At 32.8% G+C, this 23,659-nt stretch overlaps 2 protein-coding genes across 2 annotated transcripts; both read left to right on the top strand.

The window, feature by feature from the left end:
• The first annotated feature begins 8,166 nt into the window (after positions 1-8,166).
• Positions 8,167-15,960, top strand: LOC130814484 (protein ZINC INDUCED FACILITATOR 1-like). The gene is made up of 17 exons (XM_057680567.1): positions 8,167-8,481; positions 10,031-10,071; positions 10,504-10,564; positions 10,666-10,768; positions 10,881-10,983; positions 11,844-11,897; positions 11,983-12,045; positions 12,144-12,193; positions 12,268-12,343; positions 13,004-13,201; positions 13,290-13,377; positions 14,008-14,093; positions 14,179-14,286; positions 14,540-14,584; positions 14,674-14,762; positions 14,898-14,941; positions 15,344-15,960. The coding sequence occupies exons 1-17, from the start codon at positions 8,331-8,333 to the stop codon at positions 15,442-15,444; spliced, it is 1,461 nt and encodes a 486-aa protein (XP_057536550.1). The 5' UTR covers positions 8,167-8,330; the 3' UTR covers positions 15,445-15,960.
• A 3,384-nt stretch (positions 15,961-19,344) lies between these two features.
• LOC130814475 (uncharacterized) lies at positions 19,345-23,310 on the top strand. The gene is made up of 5 exons (XM_057680556.1): positions 19,345-20,490; positions 20,857-20,959; positions 21,074-21,936; positions 22,418-22,516; positions 22,588-23,310. Exons 1-5 carry the CDS (start codon positions 19,396-19,398, stop codon positions 22,645-22,647), a joined length of 2,220 nt encoding a protein of 739 aa, XP_057536539.1. The 5' UTR covers positions 19,345-19,395; the 3' UTR covers positions 22,648-23,310.
• The last annotated feature ends 349 nt before the right edge of the window (positions 23,311-23,659 follow it).

Here is a 23,659-nt window from a genome sequence, read left to right as displayed (position 1 = left end):
TTCTAAAGAAAATTTGAAAAAAATAAGACAATTAAACAATTTATTTCCCAAAATAAGTTCCGTGGAAACTTATTTCCCAAAATAAGCGTCCGTACATCCAAACCTAGGTTTAGCAAGAGTCACTGTTAGTAACAGCGAAAAAGAAAAAAAAATTAAAAGCCAAAAGTCGATGTTAGTAATAACAGCGACTTTGGCCTAAATTTATTATTATTATTTTTTTTATAAACAAAAGTAGCCGTTGTTAATTCGAAAAATAGTCGTTAGGAACTTGAAAATAGCCGTTGTAATGATGTTCTATAAATAGCTCCATCATTTCCCATACTTCATTATATCCATTGTACATCATTCTTCTTCTTTTCAATCAATTTTTAAAGGTAACTTAAGGTATTAAGTTTGTTTTACTTTCAATTTATAAATGTTAATATTATTTTTGAAAGTTCACTTACGTTACTATATTATATGTATTATGTAGATGTCAAAGGAGCATTGTATTGAAGAGCTTTGTAATTGTGGTTATGAAGTTGAGATTAATACAGATTGGAATGACTTCGATCCAGGGTGTGAATTTGTTGCTTGCCCTTTCTACTTGGTTGACGGATTGGGATGCACATACTTTAGATAGATTGCTCCGGAGGGTAACAAATGACAGAGAGACTTAATAATACGGCTTGAAAAGGAAAAAAAAGAGCTCAAAGATGAGGTATTTAATCTAAAGAGACAAATGGATGATATGACACATAGGAAATAAGAGACTGAAAGGATTATGAGAAAGTTTAAGAAGCCTTCTTAGTTAGCGACTGTAGTTTAACTTAATGAATGAAGTATGTAATTTGATATGGATTTGTTGAACATGATTGAAATTGTGTTGAATGTTCGATAGCGACATCCTTATTTGAATATTATTGTCTGTTTTTTTTTTAATTAAATTCATACTGCATTTTTGGCGGAATGATTCATCGCCGAAAAGTCTGAGTACTTAACATCATTTCATTCATAATAAACGTGGGATAATACGATAAAAATATATACATCTTCATATATGTTACAATTTACACACAAAAGACCAAACGTTACAAATATTGAGTATGTACAAATGTTCAATATATACAAACAGTATTCTAATACTAATCCTCCTCCTGTATCCTGTCTAACTGTGACGGTTTACGACGCCTCCTAGAATAGTAAGAGGTCGTCGCATGACGCTCGGGTAGGGGAGGTGATTGATAATGTGATGATGTGGCACCCTGTGAGGACCCGACACCGTAGTCCGGGCACGTTAAGTCAACCTCCTTAAGATGAACGTCGGGGTGATGAGGAGATGACTCGTACTCGTACGCAGTGGTGTGGGGCGCAGTCACTTTCGAAATGAAGTGTTGAAACTGGTCACTTCGACACCAAATTGGTCTTTCACCATTTGACGCACAACAGAGACCTTAATTGATGGGTCTTGAGCAACACAATTTCTAATAAGATTGTTAATCACAGAAGATGTCAAATGTATGTGCCCAGCTGACACATTTTCAGTACTTAATACACAACCCCCATGCTTCTCTTTATACGTAACAATCTCCCATGATGGTGAATAGGAGCTCTTCCTAGCCCTAAGCCTCCAACCACACCCTCTCTTACACTTCAAGGTGAGCACGGTTTGATTTGAAGTCTCAGTTCGGTACTCAACGTTCCTACGAATATGATACAATCTAACAGCGTCCAACAAGGCATCCTTGTTATCAAACATCATACCCTTTTGAAACTCTCGTTCATCGTTGTAGGTTGTATCACAATCCCAAGACCTCCAAGAGTTGTCCTCAATGTGTTCATCTACAGGGGGGACCAGTGCATAGGGTGTAGGAGCAATGATTGTTGGAATGTTGCCTAAGCTCATGTCATTAGCTACAGCCTCCTCGTCATCACCCACATAGTCCTCAGAAGGAGTTTCTACGTATTCATTACTCTCGCTATTAACATCACCCCACGGCTCATTTGTATCTTCTAAGTTAAAAGTATCGTCATTTGTGACTTGAAATTGAAGTTGATTGGGTTCAATAGAAGGATAAGAAGAAGATGGCATAAAGGGATTTTGGGTTTCTTGGGTAGGGAAGGGCGTATGAGAAGGAGTAGATGAAGTTATATTCATGAATGCATTTGTTTACACGACATTGATATCTTCATTCCCTGGGTACCTCTTCTACATATAACTCTAAAGAAGGAGTGGGGTAGACCTTGAATACTCCCACATTGCATCTATAGCCTCCACATCCTCAACCGGAAAAGCTAACAAATGTCCACTCAGATTGTACTTGAAACTTAAATTAACAGTATTTCTTGTGGTGTCGATGCCAATCTTAGAGCATATAAAATGTTTAAATTCATTCAAATCCATGTATGAGTTGCATGCAAACAGTTTACGTCTTCTCCCAACGTACTTAACATTTTTACTAGTTGATCGAATTGAACCATTCCAAAAGCATACAACAGTCACACGAAATGAATCCATTTCTACAACAATACATACAAAATCAACATCACCATCAGGTTCATAAATATATGACCACTATACAATTTAAATTCAACAACAAATTTACGAACAAACAACCTCATTATGAAGATCAAGGTAAATAACAACTACAGTCGACATATTCATAGAGTTTAAGTGTAAATGACCACCATACATGACATACATTTTAAAATCAACACCAAATAAAAAACATTATAATAAAAACGTACCTCAATAAGCTGTAGATGAACAAGAATTAGTAAATTGGAAGTTTAAAAACCTACATTCATGTGAAAGTTCATTAAAATCAAGTAAACCCTAATTTTTCGAATATGGAAAAAAAACACAAAATTAGTACCTTACGTCAATGTAGGAAGATGAAATAACTAATTACTGGTACATACTTGAAATTTGATGAGTTTAGTTGAAGGATTGAAGTTGATTTTAATGGTGCAAAGAAGAAAGAGAGCTCGTAAGTGTCGAAATTGCAAAGAGAAGGCGTGAACTGAAATGAGGAAGAAGCAATCTGGAAAAAATAAAAAGGGCAAAGTCGCTGTTAGTAACAGCGACTTTGGCCTTTTAATTTTTTTTTAATCTTTCGCTGTTAGTAACAGCGATTTAAACCGAGGCTAGGCTTGGATGTACATACGCTTATTTTGGAAAATAAGTTTTCACGGAGCTTATTTTTGGAATTAAGTTGTTAAATAATCTTATTTTATTCAAATTTTCTATTCTAAATCATATACAGATCCACACAAATATATAGATCCATATTATGTAGAGGCCCAATTAAGCACCTCAACTGGGCGGGGCTTTGATTACCGGTTATAAGCACAGCTCATTGTTGGGCTGCAGTAATTTGAAAACTTGAACTACATAAATCTTTTTTAACAACAGCTAGTCTCTTTAGAGACTGTCTTTTTGAGATAAATATCTTAAGTTCAGTCTATTAAAGATTATTGTCTACTTACCATATTTTTAATACCTACTTACATTATCCTTAATGCTTATTTGTCGTATCTTTTAATATCTTAAAGGTGTACGTATATCATTCTTAATGCCTATTTATAATATTTTAAAAAATATATAATAAACAGGTTCAATTAAAGGTGGTCTCTCAAAGAGACCATCTCTCACAAGAATTTGCGTTCAAACAATAAATTAACACAAATTCTTGTGAGAGACTGTCTCTTTGAAAGATCATCTCTAATTTAGTCAGTCCATTATTATTTTTTAGTTTAGTCAACTTTAATAGATTGGGTCTGAAAAATATCTCTCAGAGAGACCGTCTCTTAGGAGACCAACTGTTAAATTAAAAAAGTAAGAAAATTTCAACAGCTCATAAACAACTTTATAAACAACTTTTTCTTATTTAAAGTACATTTTTGGCTTTGCTTTTCATGATTGCTTTATTCTTCTCCTCGTGTAAAGCATTTCCAGCCCTCGCAGCAATAACAAGAGAAATCCTTGATACCTTCTATGTATCAAAGCAATAACTACATAACAAACAACTACATATAAACAAACTACAACATGTACAACAAACACCTACTAAACAAATAATAAACATCTACCTTGTATAAATAAACACCTACTTCATGAATCATAAACACCAACTTGACATATTCTAAATTCTTATTTGACATACCTTAAACTTCTACTTGACATAATATAAACCCTACTTATAATTCTTAACCCGTACTTAACAATCCTAAATCTAACATCGTTGGTTGAAAAATCTATACATGAACACAATAAAAAATAAAAAAATTGAATGAAAAATAAACCTTATTAATTCAGATTTCAACAACAGAATGGCGAAATTAAACCCTAATAATTCAAAATTGATTAAAAAAATAACAAAACACAAAATTAAAAATTATAAAGATTACATGTGATTAAACTTGAAGAATATGACAAAATTCAACAAGAAAATGCACTAGAAATCACGATAATCTTAGAAAAAGAGTGAGCGATGGAAGTTAAATGAGTAGAAAATAAACTAACAGAGAAAACGATGGAATATAAAATGAGACCGATGGAGAAGATGCATATTTTGTTTTTATTTATTTTTTCTTTTTAAAAAAATTGGGTGAGCGGTCTCTTTGTCTCATAGGAGAATTTTTGCTTAATGATAAATAGTTTAGTGATGTTGTATAATTAAAGATGTTATTGTAAAAGTATGTAGTAGTATATGTGCAGAAATTCTAATGCGCCAATGAAATTGAAAAAATTTTATAAAGTTAACAGGAGATATTGTACTCTATTTCAACACTCAAAAAAATAGTAGTATTATTGAACAAAGTTGATCTTATTTCCATAATTTATGATGAAATGGGATGAACATGTGTGATGAAATTGTATACATGGAGAACATCAACATACATTATTCATGATACTTAGAAGATGACATGCATATAGAGTAGATATATAACAACTATGCATAAAGTTAAATTTTTATTATTACTTCATTTTATTAACTGATACTATCAGCAAAAAGTTGATTTTTTAAAAGTAAATATATTATTTGTAAGGACAATAATTATCTTGCTTATTAGAATAAATAATTATCTTGCTTATTAGAATACTTTTTGAACTTCTCTTGTAATTGAACCATTTTGTCTTCAAAGACAAATTAAGTAAAGTTTATAAATAATAGTATTATGGTATTAGTTATCTGCATGATTTGCAGAAAGTAGGTACATGACATCCACAGAGAAGGAGACGAGAATATAATCAGGATCATTACTGTCCAACAGTTAGTGATCCTAGCTAGGGTTCATGTGACATTTTAATTTCTTCATAAATAATACACATGCTAATTGCTATAATACAATAGATGGGATCTATAAAGCAAAAGTAGATAATAAAAAGTTGTGGTATTCTAACAAACACACAAAACAAAATATCTACATATATAATTAATTAACTAATACTTCTTTTGCACCCAATAAATTATCACAGTTGTATATTGCATAAAGATTACGAGGAAAACTATTATTGTTGAGTTGAGACATAATTATAAAAATTAAAGAACATATATAAACTTCTCTTAAACGGATTAAAATTGTACCAATCATATACTTGAACATATATCCTTGTTACATTCGCCAAAAATTTATTTCTTTAGACCATAAGTTAGATGTTTCGACTTTCGGGTTGGTCCAAAATCGATTATTAAATTAATTTTTACATAATATTACATTTATTTTATAAGTCGATTCAAAGTCGAGTTTAATAATATATTGCCTTCCAGACATAGTATCTGCAACACTATTTCTTTTCCCACTACTTCAACGTTTTATTGAATACTCTAATCGGCACATTATAAGGCTACTAGATTCTAATATGGTTGAGTCTATTTTTGACTTTTCTTTATCCTAGAAATTGTAACGTTGTTGGTAGCAAATTAAAATTGGAGATTATTTTTTTCTGTTGTGGAGAGTTGTTGCAAGAGTGTGTGTGTGTGTATATATATATGTTCTAGACGAATTTAAACTTATGTCATGTTGATTACTTAATTTTCACATAATTTTACCAATTACGTTTAATTGACATCCACACATTGTTATAATTTCTTGTAAAAATGATATATGAAACACAAATTATTGAGATTGTAAATTTTCTTTACTCAAATTTTCATGAAAAAACATTTTGGTTTTTGATTGTGAACTTTTGAAATGAAATAAGGAGCCAAGTAGTGTTCTTATTTTAGAAATTGCCAAAAAGGGAGAAATGTTTGAGAAAAATGCTTAGAGAAAGGTCCATATTACATTTTCACAAAAATTGAATTTCCTTTTCAAAGATAAAATATTTTAGTTGAGCTAGTATTATTATGAGACATTATTTATATATAAATTGAATAGTTTAATTAATAAAGTTATTACTTTATTAGCATATGAGTTTTTTTATTTTGATGTTGTTTCCCAAAGAGACAGTGTTCTAAAAAAATAATTGTATAAAAAGATTATTTAAGATCCTATTAAATTAGTTCTCTTTTAATATTGTCACGTCGTTTGGAGGAGGTGGCTAACTAAGCCAATTGCCCTTTGGAAATGACGTATAGAATTGCTCTTCTCCTTGATTGAGGCTCTTGGAATTTGGACTTGTAGAGTCAAAAACATCTTTCAAAGCTCAAATATTGATCATTCTAGCTATATGGTTTGATTGGATACCAAGTAAATTTTATATGAGTCCAATTTTATGTGATACGAATTTATTTAGAAAATCTAAATTTGAAAAATGGGTGTCTTGATATTCAAAATTAATCAACATGTCAGAATTTTATATCAAAAAATTGAAATTACTATAACTAATATATCAGTTCCAACGGTCGTCTGGTTGTTTAACTTAATTTGATTAGTTATATATCTAGCTCAATTTAGAACTACTATCTCATTGTACAATCGTGTTAAATGCCATAAGCGATTGTTTTATCAAAAAGGTTAAAACATGAATAGTTAATTTCTTCATATTATTTTTCTAAATCAAATACAATTTTATTTCATAATAAAAGGGTTGCTTAACTTGTTTATAGTTGATTGCATATATTTGGGGCAAAGTTTATGTTGTAGAAGAAATATGCGGAATATCTTCATTCTACAACATAGAAATTTGGTTTGGTATTGCAATTTAGAAGTTTAACTTATGAATTTAAAATATACACATTTATTGCCTATGAACGAATAATACATAAACTATACCCATAAATTTGATAATTTATATAGTTTCACCCTTATTTCTTTTCGCATATTCATAAGCATATTCTCTTTAATCTTACCACATATTCTTTTCATCTACATAAATCAACTACAAACTAAAAACAAGTGCATGATCTAATATGCCAAACTTGTAAGAACAACAAAGTAAAACTATCCCAATAAAAACTGTCGCACCATGACACGACAAGTTGACAAACTTAACTTAAATCGAAGCTTGCCAAAAAAAATGTCAGAGAATAAAAGAGTAAATACAACTGAAAAAATTTTATTTTAATTAGAATATATATATTTTCCCAAGAAAAATCTAAATTCATTTCTTTCCTATTACTTTTCATCCTTAAAAAAAAATATACTAGTAATCTAGTATACGACTGAACAAGAACGGCTGCGCCCGTGACGCGGCAAGTCGGCAAACTTGGCCTAGGCCGAAGTTTACTAAAGAAATAGTAGAAATTCCCATGTAATTGGAATTTATAATGGCACCTCATATAAGAACCAAAGTATGACACGTCCAGTTCACTTGTAATCTTTCACTAACGACGACATGCTCTTAGCCCTTCGGAAACCCAGATTTAGATCTCTGCTCTTTCTACCAAAACACTATTAAAATAACATCACAATTATTGTTGCCGATTTTTAGTTTTTGACTTTTTTTATATAATAGATAAATTCTTTTATCTATGTGGTGACATTATATTTTTAACTTTTTACTATTACTGGTCTTAAAGAAGTTTTTTCATAAAAATAAATATGACAATCACTTTAATCAGACACATTTTTTCAAAAAATATATTTAAAATAAGTATTTAATTTAACACAAAATTTAACTTTTTATCTACCACTTGAAAACTATTAAAATTGCAAATCACCATACAAAATTTTAAAAATATTTTTGTACTATATATAAAGTTTGAAAGTTTAGGATCAGCATTTGAAATTTCTATTAGGTAGAGTTTCTCACTCCCGATAATTACAAAAGGTAGCGGTGTTTAGCCAAGAAACTTGCACCTTTTTGTTTACGAATAATAGGGATCATAAATCAGAGTATATTTCTTCTTGCAACAATTCTGCAAAAAGTTTTTTTTTTTTTTTTTTTATTTGGGAGAATAACAATGGCAGAAAATAAAGAATCATTACTATCGAAGCAGAATGATTTGTACTATGAGAATTGTCCTGGTTGCAAAGTTGAGAAACGCAAAGCAGAAAACCCAAATCTTCCTTGGCTTCATTTTTTCTTCATATGGATTATTACTCTCTCTTCTTGTATGTTAATTTTATATTTTCTTTTGTTTCTCCATTTTATTTTGATTCTTGGGTTTTTATTTATTTTATTTGGGTACTTGGAATTTGATGTCTTTTTGAGTTTCTTGAAGGGCTATGATCATGATTTTGGTTGGAAGGAAATCTATGATTTGCGTTCATTGAATTTTGTTAGTTTTCATTTGTAGCAATTTTCTTTCTTTTTACTGTTGGTGAGTGACAAATAGTGTACTCAAATTTGGTTTAAAACTTGCTTTTTCTGTTCAAAAGAACCTTGCTTTTTCCAGGAGCTTCTCTTTTTTAGGGATTGCTGTTGTTTTTTTATGAAAATATTTGTATATTTTTTGAATTCTTAATTTGAACTATCCAATTATATTATGTTTTTGGGATTTAAAACCTATGTTGGGACTTTAAATTGGTCTTCTTCTTCAACTTTGCCTTTGTTGGAGGTGAGAATTTGAAAAAAATAAGACAATTAAATAACTTTTTTCTCAAAATAAAGCTCCGTAAAAACTTAATTCCCAAAATAAGCGTTCGTATATCCAAGTCTAGTCTCGGGATGTAACAGCAACTTAATATATATATACATATATATATATATATATATATATATATATATATATATATATATATTTAAGTCGCTGTTAATAACAGCGACCGATCCCTTTTATTTTTAATTTTTTTTTTCAATGTTTCACTGTTAGTAACAGCGAATATTCCCTAGGCTAGGCTTGAATGTATGGACGCTTATTTTGAGAAATAAGTTTTGAGATTGCTTATTTTTGAAATTAGGTTATTAAATAATTTTATTTTATTCAAATTTTCGTTGGAGGTTCTTGTATGGCTTTGGGCTACTAAAACTATGCATGAGTCAATTACAATATGTGGGAATTTATTGGTTTCAGTAAAATATTTGTTTGTTGGATTGTTGAGTACTTGGGATTTGAAATCATTCCAATTGTTACGTACCCTTTAAAAACGCGCTAAATATATATATTTTTTAAATGATCGGTGATCTGGCTCTAATATGATGTCAATAAACCAACCTAACCAAAAATTTTAGCGGATGGCAGAGGCCCAATTGGGTCCCTTTATGTTGTCTAATGAAATTTGAGAGTTCATTTCTTTTTCTAATTTGTTCAAAAAATGCCAGTTTTTCATCCTGGAGTTGCTTTTGTTTATCCCTGTTTTTGTATTTGTAAGTATGTAATTTGGACTAAAAGGAATCTTTGTTGTGAAAATAGTTCTCAATGGCTTCTTTATTGATTATCCAAAGTTGTTTTTACAATGGGGTTTTGATATAACATTCTTACAACATTCCATCACTCCGATATCATTAAGTTGCTCCCACTTAGGGCGGGGCGGGGATAATGGGGTTTTGATAATAGCTTCTTGAAGAATTAACTAGAGTTTGTTTTCGTAATGTGATTGATTGTATGATCCAAATTTCATCATTCTTCTCCGAGTTGCTTACATAGTCCTTATGGACAATGTGATTTGTCCAAGTTTTTATTGTAAGTTTGTAACTCTAAAATATGTTTGTTTGTTTCAGCTTTGCCAATATCGTCCATCTTTCCCTTCCTATATTATATGGTAAGTAGTTGTACATTCCATCTTGTGTGATTTGAGTCTTTACTAGTTTCTGATCTTACTTGGGAGCAATGCTACACAAATCCTTTGAGGTTGTGCTATATAGGAAAAACATTTGTATATTCTGATGGTATTTAGGTTCGTGTGTTGGTTTCTTATAAGTTTATGGTGGTACGTAGATACAATGGGGTGGTATTGTTGATTGTTGTGGTCAAGTTTGCTACGTGATTCTTCATAATGATTGGTGGTATATTGATAGTTGTAGTGGTGATATATGTCTACAAGGATAAGGTTGTGTACATCCGACCCGGGAAACCCTGCTAACATGAGGCCAATTGATGGCATTGGGGTAATGGAACATTGTTGGTGGTGGTTGAGATCTGATGTTAATGATTTATTTTTGGTCGTCCTTCTTACATCTTTTTGGTATTATAGGTGAGGGGATTTGGTATTGCCAAAAGAGAAGAAGATGTTAGTTTCTATGCTGGCTTCGAGGGTAAGTGTAGTTCACATGCATCAATATTTTGAACTAGAAAACACGAAAATAATATCAATAGAACTTCACATTCTCATCTGAGGGCTTTGATTATGTTGAAGGATCTGCATTCATGGTTGGGAGAACCTTGACGGCTATTATATGGGGAATGGTGGCTGATCGTTATGGCCGGAAACCTGTCATGATTTTAAGCACACTATCAGTGTAAGTGCCTTTGTGACACTTTCTGTTACCAGTGACTCTTATTTTCTTTTTGTTAAGGGCTCGGGAATTCAAAAATTATATCGCATTTGTGTTTTATATAAACTTATTGCAGAGTGATATTTAACACAATGTTTGGCCTGAGCACGAATTATTGGATGGCACTGGTTTCAAGATTCCTACTTGGAGCTTTCTGCGGCACACTTGGTCCAATGAGGGTATGTTATTCCAACATGTTAAGGAAACTTTCTTGCTGACATTCTTCTATTGTCTGAAAGGCTAGGTGATCTTAACCATGCTAAGGAACTTGATTATATCGCCTTAAGCAACTTCATTTGGCACGATGGACGAGCATTGATAGTGTCTTTTTTGATACCTTCTGTTTTGAGCAGAATACAATTTTTTTGGGTGTAGAATTTGTTTCTTAGGTTCCCCTAGTCACATATTTACTCTTATTTTCTTGTCCATATGATAGGTTTATTTCATTAGCCTTGAAGGACTTATCCTCACACACATATGAAGCACGAACCAGATGGTCTCAAACATGAATACCTTAGGTTGCCTCCACCTACTTAGAATTTACTAAACATGAAATCATGTGAAGTTTCTTATTTAGGGCCAAGTCGAGATACCATCTTTAGTCTATCGATGTGGGACAAACTATCCCAACAAACAGTGGCGGATGCAACGTGATGTCACTGAGGTCAGTTGACGTCACTTAAATCCAAAATAATATTAAATATTACATGTAAATATACCCTAGATGAGTTGGTTAGTGTATTGCCTTCTACATATGTGACTTGGGATGAAAAACCAATAGGCACATTTTACTTATATTGATATTGCTCTTTTTTTTTTCTGAGTCCACCACTGTCAACAGAGTATAGTGTGACATCAATATATCGCATACGCTTACGCAAGGATCTCTCATTTTAGTTTGCAATGTGCTACTGTAAGGGCGCTATGATTGTTCTTTCGCTTTGCATCAAATTTTTTTTGGCAATATCATCTGCTATTACCTTCTAGGAGAGAATTTCTATGGTTACTGATTACTTCTATTTCTGGACCCACTGACCAGGCATATGCCACTGAAGTTAGCCGTCGGGAGCATCAAGCTTTGGGGGTGGCAATGGTACGGATATAAACCTTTGCTTAGTAGCTGAAATAATTCTTTTTTATTGGTTGAGCAATACTAAATATAAGTTTATCCATTTCAGATGACTTCTTCATGGGGTATTGGCTTAGTCATAGGCCCTGCGCTTGGTGGTTATCTTGCACAGGTGTTTAGACGAACTTGTACACATATAACTTTTAGTATCTTCCTTATTCTTTTCGATTTTCTTGTCTATCTTTTGTTTTATTTTTGTATTTCTTACAGCCTGCAGACAAATTCCCTAGTGTATTTTCTCAGGATTCAATTTTCGGAAGGTAAATCAATCAATCTTTTTTTTATGTTCTTTATCTTGATACTAGTTTCTTACACCATAATTGTTGGTTTGTAGGTTCCCATACTTCTTAGTTTCTTTAGTATTATCGATATTTTCTTTTGGTGTATTCATCCTCTGCTTTTGGCTCCCGGTATGTTATTTTTGTCCATGTCTTTTAATTACGTTCACTGTTCACTATATATATATTCCGATTGAAAATGTCACCTTGCCTTTTATAGTACCCTTTTACGAAAATGGTTTAGATTGACAGTTTGGTGTAAAGAGGCTTTGTTGGACCTGTCGTACTAAAACTTCGGTTGTTTGTGTTTAAATAACAATGACGAATTGAAGTTTCCAGACTCAGGTTGTGCATAAACGTTTATGGGTTGCGTGCGATGCAAATACGTAGTTCAGTGAAAGATTTTTTCCTTCTGCCTTTTCATTTCTTTAGATGCTGACATTTGAATCAGTAGGCAGAAGTTGGCTTCTTTTGTTCATATACCTCTATGTGTCATAGTGTAAAAATGCGGTAACGGTCGTGATCGCGGTAACGGAATACTAATGTCGTAACAGGAGTGATGCAGTTATCATAGTGTCTAAATATCGGTCGAAACCATAAGATATACCTTGATACGACCTAAAATACGATTTTTTTACTTCTTTTGCAATGCGTGGAATGTTGGTTCATTTATTTTGGAAACATTTACAACGCAGCCGAGCCGATGCGATGCGATGTGGCCGTGTTTTTACTCTATGCAATGTGTTAAAAAATCACATCTATATTTTACTCACCGACAAATAATATCTGCAGGAAACATTACATAGGCACGATGTTCATGGAAAAACCCAGGTGCAGCCTCATGATATAGAGGGCGCTGATAAAGAAAAATTACTAAATGGTGACGGAGACAATTCACATACCTGGTTCAGCCTTCTTCGAAATTGGCCGTTAATGTCAACTATCATAGTATATTGTGTCTTTCAGCTGCATGATATGGCTTATATTGAGGTGATGTGAAATTCATAATTTTTCTATGGAAAAATCGATCTTTTTTATAAAAATAATTTCATTCTGAAATTTGAAGCATTTTTTTCAGATATTCTCATTATGGACTGTAAGTCCGAGGACTGTTGGAGGATTAAGTTTAGCGACTGAAGATGTTGGTCAAGCTCTTGCTGTGGCAGGTATAATTCGTTCAGTCTTTGGAAATGCCTTCTACTCATTTAGAAAGTTGTAGAACATTCTTTTCTGAGTATATCCAGTTGAAATTTGTGAACATTCAGAGAAATCATGGTCACATAACTAAATGATAGTTTGAAACGCATCTGTTTGTTTGCCGGCTGAAACTATATTGAAGAACACAAATTCTTGTAAAATTTTGTTGCCTACGTCACAATGGAAGACAATCATTCACTATATTACATGTAGAGTTGTTATTGCCAATTAAAATTTTCCGATATATCCTAGAAATTGTCCAATGTGTCAACAAACGAACTCAACCAAAAGCTTAAGCCGATGGTTGAGCCCCCCAGGATATGTCACATACTCTAACACGCCTCCTCACACAAGAGTCCATTGGGCTATAAGTGTTGATACATAGGCTCTTCTTATACCTGATGCAGAATATCCCACTTGAATTTGAGGGGTGGTTGAGATTCATACCCGTGACCTATTCGTCACGTTGGCTTCTGATACCATGTCAAGGAACCAATTCAATCAAAATCTTAAGTTGATAGTCAAGCCCCAAGATATATTATATACTGTAATACATATAATGTTACTGCTGATTTCTTCATGAACTGTTACTCTGTTAGGAATTGGTCTGTTGTTTTGTCAACTACTACTATATCCTGTCTTGGAGAGAAAACTTGGGCCGATTACAGTTTCAAGAGTAGGAGCGGTATGCGTTTGAACTAACTCATTCCTTAGTTACAAGTTACAACCTATCCTTCCTTCTCCTAATTACTGTTATTTCTGCCATGAAGGTTCTTAGTATTTCATTGCTGGCAAGTTACCCCTTTTTTGTTAATTTGAAAGGCACTACTCTCTCAATTGTCGTTGATCTTGCTTCCGCAGCGAAAAATGTGCTTTCGGTACGTGTATTCTTCCTTCAGGAAAATCAAATGTGTTATTACATATGTTAAATACTTTGTATTTCTGTACATGCTACTTCCTCTTTACCTTAACAGCCCATCTGGTTACGTTTATTAATTGACGGGAATGTTAACAAAAATATAAGGTAATGAAAATCAAATATATCTCATCAAAATTACCCCAAAACATATGCTACTTCCTAATGTGGTGTAAATACTGTCGTTATTTTTTTAAAATTTCAAATATTGACAGGTTTCGATCACTACCGGATTGTTTCTCTTGCAAAATAGGGCTGTGGTAATGTTTCATTCTTTACCTTAGTTTTTTCTCTTACATTTTGTAGTCATTAAACCAGTTGTGATACTAATTTTGAGGGTATACGACAGAACCAACATCAAAGAGGTGCCGCAAACGGACTTTCTCTGGGTATTATGTCTTTCTGCAAAGCAATCGGTCCTGCTTTAGCCGGAACCCTGTAAGCTTTCCTGTCATTTTGTATACAATTGCCTTGATAGACTGTGGTACCGTCAATGCGATGATCCCTCACTTGCAAGTGCACTAATTCGTGATAGTCGGTAATCGATTTTATGTTTCATTTCACGATTTGCAGTCTCTCTTGGGCACAAACGCGTCAAACAGCTACTTTTCTACCAGGTGTGTCACTCTCTCCCTTCCTAATGTCTATTTTAATGCATACTGATATTGTAAGACTCAGCTAAGTAGCCAAGTAGAGACGTGAAGTCGTGAAGCTTTCTGGTGGTGTTTACCCACGTTTTTCATTTCAAATCTCTTGTCAGATTAGAGGTGTTCAAAATATACTCGATGACCCGATATCTACCCGACATATAACTAAACCCGACTTGACCCGACTTCAAAATGCATTTAAAATAATGTAAAAATCAATGTGGACACAAGACCCAATTTTAAATCGTCCCGAAACACCTGACCCGAATGAACAACCCATATGTTTTCGTATTGTTTACTTGATCATTACGACAACTATTGTTCAAGTATAACGTGAATAAGTATTTACAATTGGTATGTTTTTGATTGCAGGAACCCATATGGTTTTCTTCCTACTAAATGTAGTAGAATTCGTCGGTTTTCTAATGACTTTCAAGCCTTTCCTTACGCAACCTGCTCATGAGTTTTGTTAAGTTGTTCCAGAAAGAATTTATTGCGCTTCCACGAACAGCTGCAATGAAAGCTACAGATAACTATAAGCTTAGTGCTTCTAGAATGCAGAGACTTGTTGAAGGTCACCCCAAAATGACACCAACAAACACAGTCTGCCAAAAAAAATTGGGAAAAAAGTATGATTCTAGGCTTGAGTGTTATTTTCATCATGGCATATACTTCCTCTGTTCGGAATTAGTTGTCATGCAATCTATTGATATAAATTTGAATTTTGAGTTATTAGTAGAGTTGCTAAGAGTAACATTCAACTGTAAAATTGTACGATTCGGTTCATGATTTTCGAATCTATATGTTGGTAGATTATAATACCTACCTGCTTTCGAGTTAATTAGAAAATAAGTCTCTTTGTTAGGGTTAGAACGTTAGATTGTATACGGTCGACCTTGCCCCCCCTTTCTCATAAAGACATAATTTATTGATGTAATGTAATGTTGTTATAATGAGTTATAATAAAGCTTATGATTTTTAAATGTCTAACATTAATGACATCAGACATCTCTTTATACAAGTTTTCTCAGAATTATCCACTATTAATAGACAAATAAAATATATTTATTGTTGGTGAGTTGAATTCTACTATTTATTGGTTTCTATTAGTAGCGGATTGTTTATCCGAAAGATAAAAACTTGTTCTCTCATGATAAGCTCGATATAAAGTATACATGATGATAAGCTCAATAGAAGCGAGTTGATCATATAACTACATCATCATGGTTTTGAGAATCAGCATTGAACAATTCTTGAGTAGCTTGTTTTCTATTTGAAGATCCACCTTCTTGAGTAGCTTTAAGAGCCAATTCCCTCCATTTCTTAGCATTTTCTCTCATCTCCTCATTTTCCATAAGCAATATCCAAACATCTCTTAATCTCCTCACTCTTTACCAATCCTTCTACATTTACCTTTACCCTCATTCCAACCTTCCACACATCTTGCACCAATTTAGCATTTGTTGTTTGGACCGTCCATTGTGGGCATGCGACCATGCGGGGACGCCAAATGTTAGACTTTCTAAAGTCGAGTTCTATCCACAGTGTGTCACGAAACATCCAATTGATGAGTGGGATAAAACCTCCACTTGAGAGCACCAAGGGACTATTAACCCTTGTTGCTTGAGTTGTTCCATGCAACTTAATTTGTTATCTTCCTCATTATTCTCATGGACATCTTTTTGTTTCACCCTTATTTCTATTTATATAGACCATGCCATATGCTTAAGAAATGATGTTTTGTGAATATGGTAAGAGGATGATTTGCTTGTAGATTTGAACTTTGACTAATTTAACTTGGTCACATAAATATAAATCATTTATAACTTAATTGATTGGTAGGTATATTTAAGGATGGCAATTTGGATTTTTAAAATTACTACTAGTAATTAATGGAGGATAGCTTGTGGTTGGCAAATTGGATGCATGTTAAAAGATATTTAAAACGTTTAAGATATAATCTTTGATATAAAATAAATGAGGAATTGCATAATATTATCTATTATGGCTTTTAATTGGAGCCGGATATATACATCGTTTGAATTTGGCTTTTAATTGTATGTATTAAACGAGTTAGGTCTAAAATAATCTGACTTTAAATACGCCTTTTACATACATGTTCCTGTAAGCTTTTGTAGGACGATTAATTACAAACCTAATCTCCCGATTTGTGATTAATCAAAGATTAAGTGCTGGTGGAAGCCTGTTTTTACTATCTTGCCAAGCTATGCAGTAAGATCGTTTGAGAAGATGGTTGTTCCTGTAAAATGCAACAAGGGGTTAGCAGGGCCCGGAATGTTTTTTCGGGGACCCACTCTGACGCCCAAGTCAATATCAATTTAAGACAAATTTCTTAATAGATCCTTCCAGGAGCACTGTGGCTAAAAGGTGGATTACTACTTAGGACTTATTTTGACGTGAGGTCTTATGTGATTAACATCTGGCAAAATTTACTTATGACAATAATAATTACTTTCTTTGACTTTATGATTTGAGAAATTATAATGAATTCTCTAAAGATCATTGTGGGTCCTTGAAAATTAGATGTAATAACTCCTTCGCAATAAATTACTTAGAATCCTTTGTTTTTCTCTCAATCGTAGTTATTATTTCCCAATTAATTGTCTTATTTATGTGCTCCTTGATGAGTATTTATAGCCTATGGTTGTGCATGTAAAACATTCTTCTGTTATTTTATCAATCCCCAAAATACCTTTGTATGTCACTGTAGTTGTCTTGGACGTGTCAAGTTCCTCTTTATTTTGATGATTTTTCCTTTATTTTTCATGGCGTTCTTTGCGTCTCCTATTAACAAATGTCCCACTAGCCTATAAAATGTTTTTCTATGATTGACAAGTGTCTTCCTACCGCACGTGGCCTTCCCATGCACTAATATTACAACATACAATTCCTTTTCAATCCTCCCAAATAAATGTTGCCAGATTACTAACTAATCAATAATTCCTCCCAAATTAGCACTAATTTAATCTTCCAAGACGATTTTGTACCAAAATTACTTGTAATAAATACAATTTCAATTTTGACTATATTAAAATATATACAACATAATCAAATCTTCAAGTTTTGATATAAAAAGAATCATTAAAATTAGCTATCAAATATCATTATGTCATATATAATAATAATAATAATAATAATAATAATAATAATAATAATAATAATAATAATAAAAAGAACAAAAGAGATGGATATGTGTCAACTTCGCTTATAATTTTTTTCCTACCTATTATAAAAATAATAAAAATAGAAAATGAAAAATTTTAATATATTAATACATCAAATAAATAGGATTATTAACTAAGTTGGAATAAGTAAACTCATGAATGTAATTATGATTTTAATGCTTGCATTAAATGCAAACCTAATTAAATAGATTAAAATATCAATTAATATTATCATTAATTAATTGATGTAATTTATATATTCCTATATAGTTTTCATGAGTATATATAAGTTAAAATCATGTTGAATCTTATAAGATGCACCGATTTATAAAATTGTAATATCTATTTTTTGAATTTTTGTAAAGTATATTTAAAGACTTTAAGACTTGAGAACTACTCTAAAAATAAATATAACCAAATTGAAATCAGACGTATGTATGAACACAAATTGTTGTTAGAGACAGTTTCTCCCCGAGGCACATTAGATATATGGGCTAAATAGCTCTATTAATACAAATTAAAGAGTAAATAAGGATGCAGACTTCTTATTTTGAAGTCGTCTCTTTGAGAGACAGCTTCTCATAAGAGTGATTGAGAAAGATGGAAACAAATAAGCAATTTTAACAAAAAAATTAAAAATGAGCTTCGAGTAAATTTAATTTCAAAAATAAGTGTTTTTATGTCCGAACCTAAGGTTAGTATGTTCGCAGTTACTAACAGCGAACAAAATAGAGACAATGTCATAACATTAGAGGGAACCATTTTTAAATTTTTTTCTCTTTTAACGTTATGACATTGTCTCTCTTTTGTTCGCAGTTATTAACTACGAACAAACAATTTTGAATTTTTTCACCAGTTTTTTTATTCGTTGTTGATAACTGCAAACATAGCTGACCTTAAATCGGATACAAAGAAGCTTATTTTTAAATTAAGATTACTCGAAGCTCATATTTTTTTTTAAATTGCTTATTTTAAAAAAATTTTGAGTAACTAATGTATGAAATTTATTTCGATTTGGATAAATCCATGAAGAAGTAGAGCAAACTACAACAATCAAACACGAACGAAGCAACAGCCCAAAGCCCAGATCCAAATAACCCGCCAAACAAATATCAGCTTCAAAATTTTTATTTATCCCGCCAAATATTTTCGCTATTATATATATTTATTCATTTTCCCTGCCTTTTTATCCCTCCGAGGCCTTTCTCTCTCTAGAAAATTTGCAGGATTCAGACAGCCATGGAAGCACAAAAAAGATGCTCAAGAAAGCGAAAACAACCACCATCGTCATCACCACAATCAACAAATTCAATCAACCCATTTGTTGGAATTTTAACTCGTTGTAAATCCCAGAAATTCTTCTTCCACCATAGTAGATCTGGTAATTCTCGAAAATGCCGCGCTTTTCCATCTTCTCTTAAAAACCCTAATTTGCCCCAAAACGAAAAATCTCGCAATTTCAAGAACTCTCTTGAAGACGAAGATGAAGATGAGGGTGAGATTGATGGTATGATGATCAAAGATCTTCGAGCTAGGCGGGTTTTCTCAAAACCTCCGAATTCGGAAGGTGTGTTTAAGAGTAGTAGATGTTTAACTGGTAAGAATGTAAACCCTAACTTGGATTCTATGTTAGTTGGTGGCGAATTGGATGGATCTGATTGTAAATGTGCTGAAAATGGTGTATTTAGGGGGGAGGGTTTGAGTTTGGGAAATCCTAATTTGGAAATAATGGAAAAGGGCTATAATGAAGGAAACCCTAATTTATCCATGGTAGACAAGTGTGTTGAATCTAGGATTAATGTTGAATATCCTAATCTGTCATTGCTAGAAAAAAGTGTTGAATCTAGGGTAGCTTTTGAAGATATTAAGACAACAGGTGAAAACTGTTTATCCAGTGTTGGTAACCCTATTTTGTTAAATTTGGATTTGTGTGTTGATTCTAGGGTTGAATATACAAGTGAATGTTTCAATGGGGGAAATCCCAATTTGTTAATTCTCGAAGAATGTGATGATATAAAGGTGAATTGTGGAAATATTGATTCAATTGGTAGAAGCCCTGATTTGTCAATGTTAGAGAAATGTGTTGATTCTAAGAGTGAATGTTCAACTGGTGTAAATCCTAATTTGTCCAAGGAAGGTTTTTTGGAGAAAGACTGTGAGGAAAATGTGCAGACAACACCTCCAGATGCAGTAGTTTTGGTAAGGCAGAAAGATGATCAGAGTGTATTGCAGTGCAGAAGTGCTGATTCAAGTTTTCCTTCAAAGAAAATCAGTCCTATTAAAGGTGGAAGTGTTGATAGGAAGAGGAATTTTCCTAATTCTAAGAGAAATATGGTGAGATCATGTTTCCTTTTCACAAAGTATAATTTCCTGGAATATATTGATTACTATTTGGACTAGCATTTACTCTTTAGTAGTATGCATAATCTTTAATTTGGTTGTGTGCACTTGAGATTTTGTATGAGTAAATTCATCATCATCAACATCATCATCATCTTACTCTGTGTATTCTGCTCATAAAAATTTTGTATGAGTAAACTAATAAACCTAATTCTAAATATCATTACTCCATTGCCTATTAGTGGCTCTCATCTTTGTTTTGGTATCATCTGCAACTTTACATAGATAATAAGTGCACATGATTTAATGAATCATTTTGATATGTGTTAATAACTTTGAGTTTTATTCATAATGCATTAGGGGTTGCTTCCTTGCTCGAGGATGAAAGTATTTAAGGCTCCTAATTCATTCAGTTATAGGAGATTGCTCCCTTTTCTTATGGATATAGCAAAGGATGATCCAAGTAAGGCATTGAACCTTTTATTCAATTTCATGTTATATGTGTTTTACTTTTCTCAATCTATGAGTTCACTTGGTAGTGTAATACAAATAACATATTACTATCTAATGCTCTTAGATGCACCTAAAGTTCATTCAAGCATTAAAGTTGAGTCCCCAAGTGAAGAGAAGCCTCTAATGTCTTCTCAAGAACGTGTTGCTGATTTTTTAAAAATGGATGAAATGCCACCTGAAAATACAGTCAGTAGCCATTCTCTGGAGACATACATTGATAGTAGAGAAGAGGAAAGACACTATTTTGGCCTTAAGACAGATGATTCTAGTGCTGAGCAAGCGGCAAACAATACCCCTATAAATTGTCCTCTTGAAAAGAGCCAAAACCCAGTATCTAATGAAAACCAAATGGGGACTCCAGTATCAGATGAAAGCCTAACTGAAACCCATGTATCAGTTGAAAACCAAATTGGAACCCTAGTATTAGATGATTCATTCAATGGAAGAGCATCATCTGAAGGAAAAACTTCATCAGATAATATCTGGAAGTTGGAAGGTATTACTCCAATTGCTGAACCTGATCTCTCTGCTGCATTCAATTGTCCCAAGAAAACTCCTGAGCATTCGGTGGAAGATGTCACCGAAAGAAAATGCAAGGCAGCACATCATGAATTCAAATCTGAGCAAAGATTGATGAATGTGCTTCACAGCTCATTCAAAACGGATGATAATGTTTCTTCAGGCGTACTTGATTTTGGTCATGCAAAAAGTATCTTAAAGAAAAATCCTCGAGGTTGTCGGGGTGTTTGCGGCTGCCTGAATTGTGCTTCATTCCGTCTCAATGCAGAAAAGGCATTTGAGTTTTCAAGAAACCAATTGCTGGATGCCGAAGAACTTGCTATGAACTTGATGAAGGAACTGACAAGTCTGCGTTGTATTTTAGAAAACTCTGTTATTGGAACCAATGCTATTCTCACAGTTGATCAGGTAACAATCACATTCTCAGATTCTTGCTCCATTATACTGCATTTGCTATACCTTTGATATAAAACTAATTGGCATTTTGATAAAATGCCAAAGATTTTCTGCTATTGTTTTATTAGTGCATCTAGCAAACCCTGATAGTGCATCGTTTTGGAGATGCCTGCATTTATACATGTAATTGTCGTTCATGATAATTGGCCGCAACCTCCTTATCTCATTTGATAAGGGTCTGGTCTGTCACCATCCAATCCTCTCCAAACCTTAATTGGAGCTCCAATGTGCGGGGTATATTGGGTATTATGATGATGATTGTTGTTTATGACAATAGAATTTGTGGTGTTTCCTCTTGGTGTCGTATTCTCAAAAATACTTTGCTAATGTCATATCACTTTCAATAGAAAACTCGGGAAAGTATTCAGCTGCATGCCTACATAAGTTACTGCAGTCTGCTTAATAATTTTTCTGAACCAAATTCTACTTGCAGGTGCAGAAAATTTGCACAAGAGTTTCCACTGCAGAAAATAGTGCCAAGAGTCAATTGAGCCAAATGAATGAAGACCTCAATGTTCATTGCAGAACCAAGGTAAAACTCCTTCTCATAGCTTTTGCTATTTCCTTAATCTTCTGAGTTCTGACTGTTTCATCTCCCTACAGTCTCTAAATAGACCTCGGGTGAATTTCTCAAGTTCTTTCCAAGAGAAGATCATGGAGTAAGTCGACCAAATTATCTCTTCAAGACTATTGCACTTTTAAATGGCGATTCTTTTTTGAGTTTGGTCCTCTCTATATTGAAATATGACCTTATGTTCAGATTGTTAGAACTATTTTTGTTTAACTACAAAGGTTTATACTACATGTGATAGATTTCTCAACTAAATGTCAATTATGAGATTTCTTTTATTGAGAGAAAACTGAGAAGACATTGTAAAATATGATAGCATAAATGGGAGAAGTTGCTACTCATAATTGTCTTCCATATCAAGGATTTTTGTGGAAGCGTAGATAAAGCATCATCCCTTTATTGAAGTTGCAAATTTGCTTTGATACATGTTAAAAGAGTCAATCGGAAACGACGCTTGCATACTGGAGCAAAGTCACAATATTTATAAGGGGGACTAAATAGTCAACACACTACCATAAAATCACATTTGAATGTATGATATTCTAGCAAGTTTACCCTACCATACTTTTGGTATTGTTTTTGTTAGTGATGGAAACACCAAATGTTGGTTCAAATTTTATTTTTTTTTTGAAGTTGCCTGCCCCATAAGCAGTAGTGCTTACTATCTAGTATCTATTCCATAAGAGCAATTAGTAGCATAACAAAGTTTCAATGTGATGAAATTTTTTTAAGATTGAACAAGAAATTGAAACATAGAAAATGGAGTACATTTAGTTAGTTGAAGAATTATGTATTTTGTAGAGATGAATTGCAAAGATTGGTATTAACGAATAACGACTACAACTGGACTTTAACACCTTTCTCTTTTACTTTTTTAAGTGAATATTTTAACCAATACTTGTATATGTTAGTCATAATTTTGAAAATTTGAAAAAATAAGACAATTAAATAACTTATTTTCCAAAATAAGCTCCGTGAAAACTTATTTCCTAAAATAAGCGTCTGTACATCCAAGCCTAGCCTCGGTTTAAATTGCTGTTACTAACAGCGAAAGTAAAAAAAAATAAAAATAAAAATTAAAAGGCCAAAGTCGCTGTTACTAAC

Source organism: Amaranthus tricolor, chromosome 1, assembly GCF_026212465.1.
Source record: "Amaranthus tricolor cultivar Red isolate AtriRed21 chromosome 1, ASM2621246v1, whole genome shotgun sequence".
Taxonomy (NCBI): Eukaryota; Viridiplantae; Streptophyta; class Magnoliopsida; order Caryophyllales; family Amaranthaceae; genus Amaranthus; species Amaranthus tricolor.
Note: the sequence above shows the minus strand (reverse complement) of the source record. Positions and strands in the feature narration are given on the sequence as shown.

Coding starts and splice junctions, on each gene's coding strand:
- LOC130814484 (XM_057680567.1), top strand. CDS start 8,331: ATGGCAGAAAATAAAGAATCATTACTATCGAAGCAGAATGATTTGTAC. Junction 10,565..10,665: donor TTTCTATGCTGGCTTCGAGG/GTAAGTGTAGTT, acceptor ATTATGTTGAAG/GATCTGCATTCATGGTTGGG. Junction 10,984..11,843: donor GCACACTTGGTCCAATGAGG/GTATGTTATTCC, acceptor CCCACTGACCAG/GCATATGCCACTGAAGTTAG.
- LOC130814475 (XM_057680556.1), top strand. CDS start 19,396: ATGGAAGCACAAAAAAGATGCTCAAGAAAGCGAAAACAACCACCATCG. Junction 20,960..21,073: donor TATAGCAAAGGATGATCCAA/GTAAGGCATTGA, acceptor TAATGCTCTTAG/ATGCACCTAAAGTTCATTCA. Junction 21,937..22,417: donor CTATTCTCACAGTTGATCAG/GTAACAATCACA, acceptor TTCTACTTGCAG/GTGCAGAAAATTTGCACAAG.